Raw genomic sequence first — 16,498 nt, 5'->3', positions numbered from 1 at the left:
ACTGATGGGGACGAGAGAGCAGATTTCCAGTTTGCTAGTTGGGACCCTCCCAGCTGAGGGACTGAGGGGATAATGTAAACCAAACAAGTTACACTAAGCACCTACCTAAGCTCCATGCCATGGGTTTCTCCTGCAGGTGTAAGCCAGCATCTGCTGTGGCTCAGGAGAGGGATGGCAGTGCTGGTTTGCAGCAGTTGTATACTCTGCCATATCTGTTTTATTGAGAACAGTTTTAATTTTGTATGTTACATATGTACTGGCAAACGCTCTTAGCAATGCTTACGATGCTCTGGAGAGTTTGCTGTGTGAGAAAACAGAAGCAAAATGACAATTAGATATTGTCTAACACTAGCAACAGCACAGCAGGTCCAGAATTTCATGTCAGTCAGTGAGAAACCTTGTTTACTGGATGCCGGCCACGAATTGCTTTACAGATCTAGCCAAATCTTTGGCAGAACAGACCAGTTAGACCTGTTGCTCTCTCATAAGGGTAGAGGCTTCCTAGCGGTGTAATTCCTTCATGGTTTAGAGTGTACAGTTGTAGGAAGCCCCTTTTCATCAGCTACGTTGTGCCTCCCCAGAACAGCTGGAGCTGAGCAGCACTGATGCTGACTACCCCATCCACTCCCATCCTTCCTCAGAGCCACCCAGAGCTCTCATTCCCATATTCCTGCTTTCTACTGGGAATCTGTTACAACCAGAGGAGACCTTGGTGCAGCAGAGGAAGACCTCCAGGGATTCAGACAATGTGACTTCTGCTGACACTGCCCCATTTTGCTTGTCATAGCCTAGATTCAACAAGGGTGCCTGCAACAGAACAAAGGTCTAGCAAAGAAAGACAGCAAAATCCTACATGCTAACCTTTGCCATATTACTGATGCCTTCTTTATTCTTGAATAACGTAGGTGAACATTTTGGCGGCAATAAGTGAGCAAGTAACAACAAAACCCACTCAATTTTGTCACTACATTTTAGCCTGATTTATTTGAAAACACACTTGTTGGGCTAGCAGTCTGATTCTGGGACTGGATAAATAACTACCTAAAGTATTTGTAAAACACTGGTAAACAAAATTTAACGGGGTCTATAAATTTTCCTAGTTGAAAATAAGGATTGTGATATGGCTGACTTGACTGTTTTGCAAGGCCAAATAAATATCTGAAAAAAACATCTAAAACCTACATGGCATTATGTTATTTTGTGTAATAGAATTCAGCAACTTAAGTTTGCCAGTTATGACTAAAAAAGCCAGTCCCTCAGCCATCGTATTTCTTATTAATGCTCCTCCATCAACAAGCTGAATGCCATGGAGTAGTAGCTTTACCCTCCAATCGGTGACCCGTGGCTTTAATTCCTCATTACTCTTGTATTTGATAAAAAATTACAGGGTAGTTTCATATTCTTAGCTAACTGTTGAGTAATGAGCAGGTGGAATATTGCTGTAAGAGAACTAATAGCAGAAGGAGGGAATTTATCCACTTTCTTACTATCAGTAAGTTTTTACTCTTGTTTTTTCCTAAATTGCTCTTTAAACAGGCAAATTTCCGTGTGACTCATATGTGGAAAATACCATGGGCTTAAATAATGCCTAGCAATTCATTTCCCTCCTTCCCACTTCCAATTTTATTCATGCCTTACTTGTTGAGGACTCATTAAATGAGAAGCAGTGATTTTTGAAAATGAGTTATCATTGCCTGTCATTACACCACGACTTTGAAAAGGATGCTTTGACAATATCCAGTGTTTGCAGTGGCATTGTGCTGCCAGTTTGACAAATATTTGTGTGGGATGCAGCAGCGTGCGGCTTTTGTGCCTGACATGGGCATGAGGTGCTGTGAGAGGCGGCAGGCCTTCCTCCTCAGGCTGAAGCAGTTACAGCTCAAGCATCGCTCTCACATAAGGCTATGAAGTGAAGGAGGGTGGGCAGTGAGCTGGTGACACGTGGTTCGGAGGATCTCAGCCTTCAGCCGGGCTGCTCTTGTATTTTTCCCTTCGCCTTGCCTACACAAATTTAATTTATCCCCTTTTACTTTGTGGCTTTATGAAAATATCTTGTGCTCAGAGTACTTTCTCCTTACAGCTCAAACAGCCAGAGAAGTTGGCCTACAAACCTGATGACAGGTCACAATGTTTTGGTGAAGATCAGCAAAAAGAGTGATGGGGATGGTGCAGTCTTGGTGCTCGGTGCCGGCACCGCCAGGCAGGCACTGTCTGGGCTATGAGAGGGCTTTTTCACAGTGTGGCTTCAGCGGTGGGATTTATGAGGACGCTTTGAATTTGGGATGTAGTTCGGTAGAGTTACTACTGTCTCTTTTGCCTTCGGGTCAGGGCCCACAGCGGAGGATGAAGAGCCTGCCAGTAGGAAGCTCCACCTGAGAAGTCAGAGGCATCAGTGATGCCGACTCTTGCACTGGGGATGGTCTTGGGGGGAACACGGAGGTGCTGAAAATGCCTTTTCAGCTTGGGCAGATCCCAGGGTTCATCCAGCCTGCAAGTTTGCAGAGAGTATCCTCCACAGGAAAAAAATTCCCCTAGAAGTGGCTTTTTTTGTACTGTACTGGTGCATCGTGTTGTGCCTGGGAACCCTGATCACTGGCTGGAGCCCCTAAGGCTAGCATGACACTCAGGAATAACATTATCCACAGTGCATGTTCCCTAAAATCAAGGACTGTGGCATAAAGCACTGCTGACACATTTATCTGACCTGGATATCATCACTCTGTTATTAAAATGAAATAGAGCGACTCTGAGATTAACCTGCAAGTTGAGCTAACGAAATGACAATTCATAATGATTCTTGCATTCCTTCAACAGAAAAAACTGCTTAGACAATCTAATGGATGAAGATGAGAAAGACAGGGCAAAGAGGTGAGCACTTTTTCTTTCATAACTCTCCATTTAACTTGCGATGAGCTTGATACTGTTTGTTGCTGCAGAAGCTGTTTTATCCATAATCAATTAATCAAAGAGAGAGGGAGTAAAATACAGCCAAACACAACTTGAAAAACTGCCATCTCACAGATTCCTATTCTTGGCTGCCCTGTAAGAAGGAAATAATGTAGCAATGTTCCCTGTGGAAAATATAAAAAAAGCCAAGGCATTGATTGTTTTCTTCACATTACTGCAGAACACGAGAACTGAAGAACCAACAACGTACTCCTGCTGCTATAATACATCATCTGAGCTTCTCAAGTGTATAAAAATGTGAGGTTTTTTTACAAAATACATTTTGCAAAAGAAAAAAAATTACAAAAGTGAGGGGTTTTCCCTATTGTGATGGTCATTTATTCAGTAATGCCTATCTCACAGTAATGAAAACTCCTAGAAGTTACCTTCAGAGCAGAGAAAGACCATGAGAAGTGCTGTGTCAGCCTTAAAGTGGCGCAAACCTTTATTCACATACATTCTGCACTCCACCACCAAGTCCCGGTTGGTGGGAAACTGTTGTGAATGCTTTGTGGGGAGGGAAAGGGTGTGTTTCAAGGCAGGCGACCTGTGGCAATAAAACTCTTAATAACTGCCAGATCTGACTGGCATCTGCAGAAAAACTGTTTGGAAGCATTTGAGGTTTTTTTCTTCTGGACGCGTTATCAATACCGCAGCCTGCAGTTTAATTGCTTTAGAGGGAGCTGTGGGTTGTCCACATTTTTCCCCTTGGTTTCCTCTAATGAGAGTATTTCCAGTCCAGGCACAACTAGTTGATCCAGTTTCATCTCTTTTGATTCCTTCTCCGCTTCTTTCCTCCCTGCAGCTTTTTCTCACCAATATAGGTCAGCACAGGCTGCAGCCGAGCTCAACTGTTCTTCTTTGCTCCCTCCTCTTAATGTGTGCGTGCTCAGGCTGCAGAAGGCCTGCCTTCGCTACCGGGAGCAACATGCTGGCGACTGCCTCCCCTCAGCCCTGCGAGGGGGGATCTGCTGAGGCCAGGGGTCCGCCAGCCCCCGGCGCCATGGCGGCTGCTGCTCTTCACAGGGGGCTTCGTGCCCAGGGCAGGGCCCATGCGGGGTATGGCTCTGCCCAGCTCTCTGTCAACCACGCAGGTGGGTGCGGGGAGGGGATGCCTCCCGCTGCCCACCCATCACAAGGAGGTGGCATTTCAGAGAGGGTGTAGCACAGCGACAGGTGCCACACTGCCCCGGAGCCCTGGGGGCAGGGAAGGGGGAGCAGGGAAGGGAGCCCACCTTGCATTGCTGCTTCGCATGCTCGAGGCCTGATTATTTGTGTGCTAATTCTTTTTTTTATTTTCAAAAAACCCCCCACACATTAAATGAATGCATATAGGAAAAAAATAGGATACCACGTATCCTCCCTATCAGCGATTGTCATCACCATCTGGTATGACTTGCATGCTGTTTGTTCCTGGAAGGAATTTCTGTCATACCCTGGGGCAGGCCTCTATCAAGGTGCATAAAAAAATGATAACTTTGAAAATGAAAAAAGGAAATTGCTTCATTAAATTGTAATTTAACTACATTTTGCTTTTTATAAATAAATCTAAATTTGAAATCAAGTTTGGAGTCATGAGAGGCTTCATGAAGGTCTAAAGTTACCACATTATACTAAAGCCGTTCAGATTCATGTAAAAGCTATAGGTTTTCTTCCAAAGCTTTAAAGAGAGTCAAACTTAGGAGAAGCCATTGGCTGAACATTTTTGTTGTTGTGTCCTCAAAACTGAGGACTTTTCATCTGTCCCATTCCACAGGTGAAACTCTTTCTTTGTTTTCTTCTGTTCGGTGTAAGGACTAGGTCCCTCAGTCCTGAGAAACACAAGAACAGATGAAAAAGCCAAAAAAATTGTCCTCTTCTTTCATTTCTGTGTTAAAAGTAGGTGAGAGTAGAAATCTCTGAATTTAACTCTTTGGGAATGGACCCAAGCCAGGACCTGGATTTCTCAGGTTAGAGACACACACGCAGACCGTTCACTGTCTACTGTGATTTATTAGGCACATACAGGTTGTATTACACAGACATGAGAAGAGGTTCCATCCTCTCCCAAGGACAGGCACCTGCACTCCCACCCATGTGCCAAGTGTTCAGTATTTGGCCACAATGTATAGCTCTTCCTTCAGGATGCTGGTTATTTTGAGCCCCACTCTGCATCATGCGACTCCCCAAGGCACTACTTCACTCTGAAGACCCAAGGACTGAAATGTGGATATGACAGCACCACACTTGGGAACATCAAAGACCTCCTTGAGGTGTTCTGATCTTCTGGAGACCAGAACCATGATTTCATTTTCAATTCTTTGATGTTGGATGGGGTTTATTTTGTTTTGTAGATTTATTAATTTTAAACAAAAAGCTTACTTTGTGCACTTTTTTCTCTATCTGCTTTTCTTCTAGTTTGCTTTAATAGTAAATTATTTAAAAATTATTATTTTGCAATTCAGCTGAATTCCAAATTCCAGCTAAAACCAGCTTGAAGTGAAACACGGCAAAGCGCTAATAAATGAGGACTGCTGCTTGCCATTTTCCACTCCAATAAAAAGTAAATTTAAAAATCTGAATGAAGATATGCAGTATGGTTACTTGCTTTGATGCATATATAACATATCCCACTGGACAGCAAAAAGAAGTATGAAATTTAGTGTAAAATCACATCTCATTGAAAATCATCAAGATGTAATGGCTACTAGTCAACAAGTATCAGTCTCTCTTTAAGACAACAAGCAGCAAATACGTAAGAGTATAAAAATGGCTGTTTATAACATGTGTTAAAATGGTGATTTTGATCATTCTGAATCCAGGCTGTCCTGCATTGCCTTTAGCTGTATTCACTAAAAATCCAGATTTTATTCATACTGTGTCTCCTTCTTCCCCTTAGATATGCTGCTTTTTTTTTTTTTTTTTTCTTTTTTTTTGAGTAGTGAGGCAAGAGGAGAACTGCGATGAATGGTATGGAATTAAGACAGAGACTGTTTTGGCTTACTGTAAAGTATATGCCCTAGCAATGAAGTAAACAAGGCTAGGAAATAATCTTTCAAGGGAAGTGATGAAAACTACATGATTTAAGACATTTACAACTGGACTGAATAAAGCATTTACAACTGTGCAGGGACAGTTTAGATGACCTAATTATGAAGGTTTCTTTCTCTTTTTTTTCCTTTTTGAGATGTTACTGTGTTCATCGATTCAGATCTTGGTAGAGTTATTTTCATTACAGCAGTTTTTATATTTCCTTTCTGAATAAAATATCAAGTGTTAAAAATAGATACTTTATATATCTGTCAAGGCATCTTTATGTTGGGAAAAGCAACACTTTCCCTATAGATGGTTGATGTTTTATTTTATTTTCAGGGAAGTTGAGACCCTTTAAGGTTGAAATGAACTGAGGATTGAATTATGAGGAAGTAAAACATTGATGTTCTTAATGTCCCCTCGAACTGTACGGCAATAGGATAAGGCTGGAGCTTTTCACGTCTTGTTCTGACAGCCTTTTGCACTGTAATAAGAACAGGCTGAAATCAGTCAGGCAGTATCCACCCGATCTCTTATGTTCAAAGCTGTAAAATAATCAAGTGTTGGCTTCTATCCAGTGTGTCTCCAAGTGTGTTCAGGGTTGAGAGCAAGACAAACAAAAATTACCCCTCTGTCAGTAGTAACATCCAGAAGCCTCTGCACTGATTTCTCAGCTGAAAATATTTACCACCGTCCCGGTCCTTGGAGGGGACGTAGATGCTGGGCTAAACTCTGCTCTGATTTTCAGCAGTGTGCATCCAGAGCTGCATATGAGGAACAGCAGCGTTAGCTGGGACCGAGAAACACAGAGTGAGAACCGACCTCTTGGCTTTTCTTTCTTGTTTACATGTACCCAGATTTTTAGATCTTTCTGTAATTAACAAGGCAAATCTTGTCTGCTTGAGGACCTTTCAGAAGAGCAAACAAATATTCTGGGTTATATTTCTTTCTATTTTCACATGGTTACTGAAGTCCAGGTGATAGCCTCCAAGTAGAATGATTGTCATATTCATGGGAACGATTCAGAAAACACTTGCTCATGTATAGGTTGACATATAATTTAAAAAATCAAAGTGCACAAGCCGAGAAGATTATAAACAGCCTTAATGACAGTATTATGGTGGTACCAAAACACCTGAAATGAAATCGGGTCCTTTCTTCCTATAAGCACTTCAAACACAGTAGTAGAAGCAGGCTGTCTCTGAGGAGTCTGCAAGCTGAACAGAGAAGGTTGGCAAAGAAAGCTGCAGAGTCTCCATTTTACATCTAAAGAGTTGGGGCATTGTGACCTTAAGCAATTTGCCCAGTGGCACACAGAGATTAAGGGCAAGCAGGAGCCCCCTGCCAGCATTTCTGAGCCCCCAGGTCTGGGAACACATCCCAGCTACAGACCCAGTTCATGCTGGGATGAGGCGTGATGATGCCCTCCCTCCTGCTTGCCCTTGTCACCTTGGAAAGGAGACTAAACCAGGTGGGATGTGAACTAGACTGGAGCTGCAGCAACCTCTGCTCAGGTCCCTGATCTTAGTGACTGGAAGACAACAGCCCAATTCTTCTCTCTAAGCCAGCCTGAAGGTAGCCAGAGGACCTGTGACCAAAGTGGGCAGGTCCCTCCAGGTGGACCCAGCCCCAGTGCAATGGCCGAGCTGCAGGACTGGGGTCCCTCTGTCCTGTTGGGACTGCACAAGTGGGTATGACCCATAGTTTTACTAGTTCCCACTCTTCCTTATGGATGATTTTACAGTTATTGTTACTTCTTGTTTGTGAATGATTTTACTGACAGTGTCAATCTTCACATGCTGAGGCACACAGCAAGCTAATTTCTATGTGTATACATTGGAAATAGCAGGTACATGATGGTTTTTTCCTCTTGGTCTGCTCATCTTTCTTTTCCCCTCTTATCTACAGGGCTTCGCGTAACAAGTCGGAGAAGAAGAGGCGCGATCAGTTCAATGTTCTCATCAAAGAGCTCAGCTCCATGCTTCCAGGCAACACTCGCAAAATGGACAAAACTACTGTGCTGGAAAAAGTCATTGGCTTTCTGCAGAAACACAATGGTAAGATTTACTGCAGCTCTTCATACATTTGCCAGATGGTTACTACAATATCCTGTTTCCTTCAGTGATCATCAGAATGGCTCAAGGGGCCTAAAAGTGCCAACATAAGCTATTTTTTTTTCTGTCTCATCAAAAAAGATCATTTACAGGCACTGTGCTGCCCAAATCCGTCTCCGCAGCTGCTCTTTAGTTGAGGTTTGTCTCTCAACCTACTAGAGAAGGGGGCAGAAGGCAGGAACCGAGGGAAGGAGGGCAGCAGTGCCCTGCAGCACACATGAAGAAGAGAGATGATTTGAACAAGAGAGATTTGGGGCCAGAGGGAAGACTTTCTTCCTTGAAATCTGCAATATTCTGAGCAGAAGAACAAAGCATTTGCTCCAGCTCCTCTGCAGAAAAATGCAGAGAAGCAATCTGTTCAGCCCCCCTGCTACACAGTGGACTGTGTAGGACTCAATTTTCCACGGTGAGCCGAAAACTCAGACCAGAAAAGGCCCCAGTTCTTGAAGTCAGCTTCAGCAAATTGCATCCACAGATAGCTGACGTGCATCACCCAGTTCGCACAAGCAGAAGCTACGTCACATTTGCACAGCATGCAGTTGCAATAGTAAAGTTCAGCTTCGGAAAGCTGGGAGTTTATTTTTTAAAATGCACACAGAAGTGACAGTTAAATCCCTTAGAAATGTATCCTTACAGAGGGCAGAGGAGATTTCTGACCCTGCTGATCTAGTCTGGTCAGTCTAGTTTCTAGTCAGTGGGCTCTGTCAGAGCCCTGTGGGCTCCCTGATGCACAGACATCCGTCAGCAGCAGACAATTGAAATGCTTCTCCCTTATAAACCCCTTAAAAATCAGGGCACTAATTTAAAATGGGGCTCTTCTGCTCTGCCCCTGTGAGGAAGAGGCTTCAGTGGATAACCATGGGGAATGCCCCTGGTCCTACAAAGCAGAAATGGGTCTTCTGAGCTGATGTACCACATCACTCGGCTCGCCTTTGCTCATCCCGTACCTCCTGCCCACACTCCCTGGAGAGCTCTAGGTGAAACAGAAAAGACCATAAAAACTCTCATATCATGACTCCCAACATGACAGAGTCACAAATGTCAAACTTATAGACGAAATAATTACAGTGGTTCTGTTGTTAGAGCGCAGTTTCTCCTTTAAATGAATTTCTGCCACAGACAAGATGATTTCATACAGGAGGGCAAGACCAGGACACCTCAAAGTTTAATAATTGTGTATACCTATTAAAAAATGACAGTAATAACATATCTCTTTTTTTTTTTTTTTAGCTGCCCAAGGCAGAGTAAAGGAGGACGTGAATATGCTCAATTATAAAGCCAAGCAAAGAACAATCACATGAGATTTGAATAAGTGTAGATAAGTGTAGCCGATAGCCCAAATAATTTACTCCGAAAAGCTTCATTTCTGGAAGAACAACTCAGTAAAAGAAAGCCAACAGTCACAAATCCTTCCACAGCAATTGGGTCAAACTGTGACTGGTTCTAGTGCACTTGCTAAAAAAAGCAAGTGTTATCTATTTTTAAACTAGATTAGTTGTCCCACAATATAATACAAAGCATCAGTGTTTAAAAATGTTGATTATCTTCAGCGTACTTTGGATCTGGTTCATTCAATCGTATTTCCTTTTCATTTAGTAGGCTAAACCAAGATTTTAGTCGTAACAGAGGAGGAGGTCATTTTTCAGACTTTTTTCTTCATAAACTGCCTCATTCTTTATAAAGCACAGAATCTCCCAAATCTCAAATAATTCTTCTAACTGTTGCTGGTTTGTGTACACAAGCTTTTCCAAGCTATGCATCTGCTGGAAGTATCCTATATTCTGAAACTATATAATAAAAATCTAACAGGCTGATCTCTCTTTTTCCTTATCTGGTTTTGTGTAAGACCATGGGGGCTGTGGAGAGTCGCCGTGCTATCAGTGACAGCCCCCAGCAGTGCAGAAAGTGAGTTGAACGAGCTGGTAGAAGCACAGGGCTGCATCTCCATTAATAAAGCCTGAATGGAGGCTTTGATTTCTTTCTAGGCAACAATATGTACAGGCACTGGTAAAAATTTACTGTCTTTAATATCATTTAGCCTTTTGCATTTCTCTGGCCAGTTTGCCTGTGTGCTCTGAATAGGGAGTGTTGGGTATTACATGCTCTGGAAGTGTTAATCAATAGGATTAATTAGCAGGCAGTGCCAAGAGGAGAAGACAGGCTGCACTCAGCATCCCCTCACTACTAGAGCTGAATGAGGGAGCACTCAGACCAGTGGAGCGAGCAGCAAACAAAACCAGCTGAAGTCTCTCTGAATTATAAGATCAGCCTCCCGTAACCCTGTCTGACTCAGGTAGAGCTGATGTGAGTGGCTGTTTTTCCAAGGAAACGGCTCACCGGGATGCACATCCAGCTGTCCCCAGCACAGTCCCCAGTTGCAGTGTGAAGCTGTGACTTGTTACACCAGTGTGCCTGCACCCCTCCACGGAAAGCCCTTGGGGAGTGAGCATCCCCAGGCTGCTGCAGGTGTTTCAGAGACTGACCCTCTCCTCCAGACAAGTTTCGGGGTGAGATGCTGGTGCTCCGTTCCCTTTCCCTGGGCTGCCCTGCAACAGGGGGCTGGCAGCAGGCACGGGAGAGAGCAAGGGCCGCAGCACCAGTGTAAGGCTGCTGCAAATGCTCAGGTCTCACTCGTGTTTTGGAGAATAGAGCAATAGCTCTGCTCTTTGGGGTCACAGCCCCTCGGGGCTCCTCTGAAGGAGTTCTCTTGCTGCTCCCTGTTGGGCACAGAAGCTGTAGGCTGAACCCTAGCTCTCTGGAAGCCTAATTTTGAAGCTGTAAATTGTAAATATCTATTTGACACATACTAAGCCTTGCCTTGATATTCATTTAATGCAAAGTGGTTTTATCTTTTCATCCATACCCCAGTAATGCTGCTTGAGGCCGATCGCTATGTGGATACAGGCTGCCCCTGAAGTCAGTTCAAGTTGAGCCAAGTTAAAAATGAGGAAAACATTTCAGGATTGGGCCCAGTTCAGATAGTGATTACTGTCTCTGTATGCAAACCCCATGCTTAAAAAATGCAATTTTTGAATATAAAGGCGATTTCTCTCTTTTTGTAGCAACTCATATATAGTCTTGCAGGAAAAAAGTTTCTTTGAATTTAAAAACCTGAAATGTTCTGTTTGTTTAGAAGTCTCAGCACAGACGGAGATCTCTGAAATTCAGCAGGACTGGAAGCCTTCATTTCTCAGCAATGAAGAATTCACCCAGTTGATGTTGGAGGTGAGCATGCATATATACCTTTCTAATTTTGTCTAGCAGTCATGGAAATGCTCATGCATCTACAATAAAATGTTATCTGCAGTTCCAAAAGGGGAGGTTTCAAGTACTGCTGTAGCTGACCATCAGGCAGAGCTGGTCACTGAGACAGAGTCCCCACATGTTGCTTTTCACTCTGGACGATGCTGTTGCACTGTATGCTGCCACAGCCCGCAAAGCTGCACAGGGACTCCCAAGAAATGCAATCCAGGGGAGAGATTCAAATCACAGGTTGCATTTTATTTTTACAAACAGAGGTGAGGAAAAGGGCACGTGGCAGTTTTTCTCCTGTTCTTGGAAGGCATTATTATTACCTAATATTTATGCAAGACTATCACCTAAAAGGCAACGGTGCCACGTCCCTCTAGTGCTAGGTGCTGTACGAGCAGATAAAACCTGACAGCTCCTCTTGGTTTGATACAGTTAATACTTCCATTCTAATGATTTTCAAGGCCTTATCAAACACTTCTTATTCCAACAGGGAGCAGGGTTATTTTGCAATGATAGTTTTTAAATCACCTTTAAATTATACCATAGATGCTTTTAATGCTAGCTGGGATTTAAAGGGAGGTGACTCAATGTCGTTTATATAGGTTTGAGATGAAATGCAAATGAGCTGCTAAAATGTATTTTTCTCTCTCAGTAACAACTAGAACCTTCTTTAGCAAGGATCTTCTCCCGTACTAAACACATGGAGGTTGCATGGCCCCGCAGTGTCCTCCTCCTCCCACAAATGATGTGACTGTGGGGCACAATTCAGGCTCTGGCAGCAGGCAGGGAGGGATACTGGGAAGCAGCTTGACCCACCAAGGAGTGGCACAAAGCTGGGGCACGTTGCTGGCGCCCAGGGGGTGGCAGTCCCTTGGCTGTTGCAGTTTGTTGTGATGAGACTCCCCTGGCCCAGTGTTAAGTGAGGCTTTGCTCCCACTGCACTGACGGCCGCCCATTCCTACCTCAGTGCACAGGAACTCTACATATGTAACTCCTTCAGCCTGCACTGAAATATTTCCCTCAGATAGCAATAAATTGGCAATTGTCTTGACTGGCTGGGCCTTTGTTGATTCTCCTTGTATGCCACACAATCTTAAACAATTGATTTTAGTTTCCCAGCTTATAAATCACCTTCTTGCTACTCTAATTTTCCATGCCCTTCAAGACAACATTGGGTATTGGGATCTCCTGTTGAGCCAGTTGTTCATCATTCTCTGCTTTTTTGCCTTACTACTAATCTTATTTTATTAACATTTGGGCAAGACTGCCTGAAGTTTTTCCCATCCTGTTATTAAAAGATGGGAAGGTTTTTTTTCAAGCATTGATTCAAAAGAATCAGAGCATAATTGGCTGCAGTAATACATCAGCTTTCCTGAAAATGGCCTTTTCTTACCCCATTGAAAAAGCTGTCATCAAATTACATAAGAGTAGGGATTAGGCTCTGTTTGTCCATCTAGGACTGCTAGTGAAATCTTTGAAAAGGGATATGGTCTCTCAGTGTTGGAGGGACCAGTTGGGAGTAAATAAAAACAGAATTACGTATGCATACATTAACTTGATTTTACCACAAAATTCTTTGTATAGTTTGCATTGGATATGAAATAAGGACTTGATTTAAGAAAAACCCAACAGTCTTCACCATAATAATAGGCACAGTACAGCTGCCTTGTAAAACCACTGCTCTCTTCTACAGGTTAACAGCTATCATGCTTTTTTAGAAAACAGCTTGAATGTACTACACTAAAGAAAAACTATTCTCTGCACTTAGATTAACAAAATCAAACTAACTATAGCAGCTGGAGGGTTTTCAGAGATGTTAAACACACGCTTTTCTACTGGGGTATAAGTTATTGACCTGCTTTTCAAAGGACTGTAGCACCAGCAGATTCCCATTGACTTAAATAGTTGTGGGTGCTCAGCATTCTCTGGAAAAAGGAGCATATGTTTGTGTCTTTATTCAAGGCTTTGTGTTTTCTTTTTTTTTTAAAAAAAACCAACAATTAGCATTTTCCAGTATTCTCAGAATTCTTTCCCTTATTGAAGTCAGCAGGGGGGAAGGATGTGCTGCAGCTCACAGAATCAACTGCTAGTCTGCCTTGGAGGCATGCCTGGGTTTGCAGTGAGGTTTTGTAATACCGTGGCACCCTGATCAGGCCGTTTGCAGTACACCTGTCTGCTGAACAGGTATCGCTGCCAGAGAGTATAGCTGAATCTGCTCTGACTCAGTCATGCTTGCAGTGCCCATATTGCTCACATACTGCAGGCTACACTGACCCCGGAACCCCGATGCACAGACAGGAAGGATCCAGACCTGCTCCACTTGAAAGCACGGGGAGCTCCACCAGTGACTCCTTAATTGCAACAGGAAGGTTTTAATGTAGTCTCTGAGCACCAAGTATTGAGTCTTAATTTTTTAATTTTTTTTGGGGGGGGGGGGGGCAGGAGGTCTGCTCAGATTGGTTTGCTTTAATTCTGGATATCTACCTAGATTAACTTTGAACAACATTTAGCTCACAACCTTGCAGCTCAGACTAAAGAAGAAATTAATTTTGAAGGTGAAATTGCTCCTGTGGGGAGGACGGGGGTAAGGCTGACATTCGCTTTCAGTCTTAGGAGTGAAGGGGCTTGCTGCAAGGTGGGACTGAAGTGAGGAAGAAACTTTGCAGAAGGGTGAATTTCTCTTGGAATAAGTAATCCAATACCACGCACTTTAAAATAAATCACTCAACTGAAAGTCAGGCTAAGGATTATTTGATCATTTGCATTGCTTTTACTTACACGAAAGCCCAGTAATATACAACATTACATTAATACAAACTGAGATTTATGGGTTTTGCAGAGAAGTACCATTTTGAGATAGGACTGCATCCTTTCATCGTCCTTTGATATTTACACAGAGCTCAAATGTTCATTTTAATAACTTCCAAGGGATCCAGTCTTAGTCATTTTGCATTATTAAAATGTGTGATTAATTTAAAAACTGAGACATGAAATGTTCCTGTGAGCCCTTTGTTGCTTCAATAGTAGGTTTTACTAGACTACAAAGAGTGTTGTAAAAGTTAAATCAGACTGTAAAATCAGAGAATTACTGTTCTGCAACCCGAGATAACATTCCTACAACTCGATAACAATATGGTGCTGAAGTCAAACTGTTTTCATCAACGTGCAATGAGACGCCCTGTTTACACCACTTGTTCCTATCAAAGCACTCTCCACTTGTCTGTTTTCCTTAGGCATTAGATGGCTTCATTATAGCAGTGACCACAGGTGGAAGCATTATCTATGTGTCTGACAGCATCACACCTCTTCTAGGGCATCTACCGGTAAGTAATTCTGGTATTGGCTTTTCTACTACACATTGTAGGATTGGGACCTGCATTTTTAGGAACAGATGTAAAAGGGTGCGGGTGGCGTGTGTGAATGGTGTTTTCACCAAAATGCAGTGAGGGGGTTTGTCCCTGCGTTATGCTGGCCAGCTGCTTTTGATCAGCTCTGTTCTCTCTCTGTCTGATTCATACCCTTCAGGTTTTCGTTGCTATGAGGCACTTCGACTTGAATGGGAAAAGCTCTGCGGGAATACTCTGGCTAGGGGAGGGACAGGGTGACCTGGCTGATCTTTTCCATCTCTGATTTCTAAGCTAGCAGAGAATAGCACCAGTGCCACTGGCAGCTCGGCGAGGAGCTTGTTACGGGCCTTATTCTGCTCCCAGGGAGGTAAAGGACAAAAACCTCATTGAATTCAGAGTTAGCCAAGGGCTGCTGCTGAGTGACCCCACAGCTCAGCTGTGCTTTCCTGAGGGGAGCACACCCTGCCCACAGGAGGTGCTGGTGGAGCCAACGCTTGGCGCTCAGGTCCGGCACATACAGCTTGTTCTATCTGTGGGCTGCTGGGTCTTGCTGTGGGAGACACTGGAAGAGCAGGGAAGAGGGACTGCTCCGAACCCTGCTCCTGTTGCTAAGGCTGCTCTAGGAGAAACGGCACAATAATTAAGGATTAATCCTCACATTCGTTTTTAGTAGCTTGGTCTGAAATAAAGACATGCCCAGGAGAAAAAAATAGCTGCCAAATCATTATTGTACCACCACCACCACCCCCCGCCACGTTCTTAGGAAAATTACAATTCTTTTCCTCTTGTTTACTTCGTCACCAAATACATATTATGTTTTCCACCCAGACAAATGTATTTCATACACACTATTTTGCTGTAATATGAACAAAAATTATTTTCTTCTGAGGCGAAAGGAACTTGATGAAAGGCAGCAGCTCCTGGTAAATGCCAGAATATTGCTATGCAACAACAGATTGAACTGAATCTATCTATTTCAGCTTTCTTTAATCCTCAGCGGTTGAGAAAAACAGTAGTTGACCATTTTCTAACATTTATCTTCACTTCAAAGGCAGAGAGAGCCCTGTCCTGCATGCGGGCTGTTGGGTCTTCATACACTTACTGATTTCCATGGAATTTCCTTGTCTTTCATGGTTTAGGGGTTTCGTTGCTATCCCTTGCAAATACTGATTCTTAGTGGAAATGGTTGATCTGCTGCAGGAAAGTACTGCTCTTCAGGAACACACATTTCAGACCCTGTGCATTAAACCTTAACCTTGGATGAACATGGATGTATTCAGGTTCATAATTCCCAAGCTGGATCATCAGACACTAAATCTGTTTTCCCTCCCAAAGTCATGCCTTGTGTGATAACCTTGCCCAGTATCCAACCCAAAACAAGGACAAAGACAGGCGTTATTTTTTATTCACACAGAAGCAGCCCACAGCAGCCCAAGACAGGGACCACTCTGCCAAGGCTGGAGGTGGAGCAGGAGCTCCCACAGACCTTCTCAGAGCTGATGGAGTGATAATGATTAACAACTGGGTGCATCCCAGAGGCTGCAACTAAGCAAGCAATAAGGGCTTCTGCCTGCCCAAGGTTGGCAAATCACTACAGCCACAGACAGGGGACAGCTGAACGTGCAGCTAGGTGTAAACAGCATATTTTAGTCCCATGCTGCCCTTTCCATATGTCTTTTTACTTTTTAAAACTGATCGGAGTGCTATTTGGAAAATCTGTGTGGCTTGTTTTGTTTACCTCCAGGATCTATTTATAAGCTAAGTTCAGTCACTGTTTGAGGGACAAATACCAATTCTTTTTCCTCTGCGACTGCGGGGGGAACACTC

General features: G+C 43.4%; 1 protein-coding gene across 2 annotated transcripts in view; it reads left to right on the top strand.

The window, feature by feature from the left end:
* The window catches only part of NPAS2 (neuronal PAS domain protein 2), a 107,884-nt gene that overhangs the window by 50,134 nt on the left and 41,252 nt on the right, over window positions 1-16,498 (top strand). For both annotated transcript variants that reach the window (XM_055702862.1, XM_055702863.1), the window contains exons 2-5: window positions 2,815-2,868; window positions 7,867-8,015; window positions 11,206-11,297; window positions 14,558-14,647. In XM_055702862.1, coding sequence (XP_055558837.1) covers window positions 2,815-2,868; window positions 7,867-8,015; window positions 11,206-11,297; window positions 14,558-14,647 — 385 coding nt within the window. The remainder of the gene's footprint in view (window positions 1-2,814; window positions 2,869-7,866; window positions 8,016-11,205; window positions 11,298-14,557; window positions 14,648-16,498) is intronic.

This window comes from Falco cherrug, chromosome 2 (assembly GCF_023634085.1).
Source record: "Falco cherrug isolate bFalChe1 chromosome 2, bFalChe1.pri, whole genome shotgun sequence".
Taxonomy (NCBI): Eukaryota; Metazoa; Chordata; class Aves; order Falconiformes; family Falconidae; genus Falco; species Falco cherrug.
This window is presented reverse-complemented; position numbering and strand designations above follow the sequence as displayed.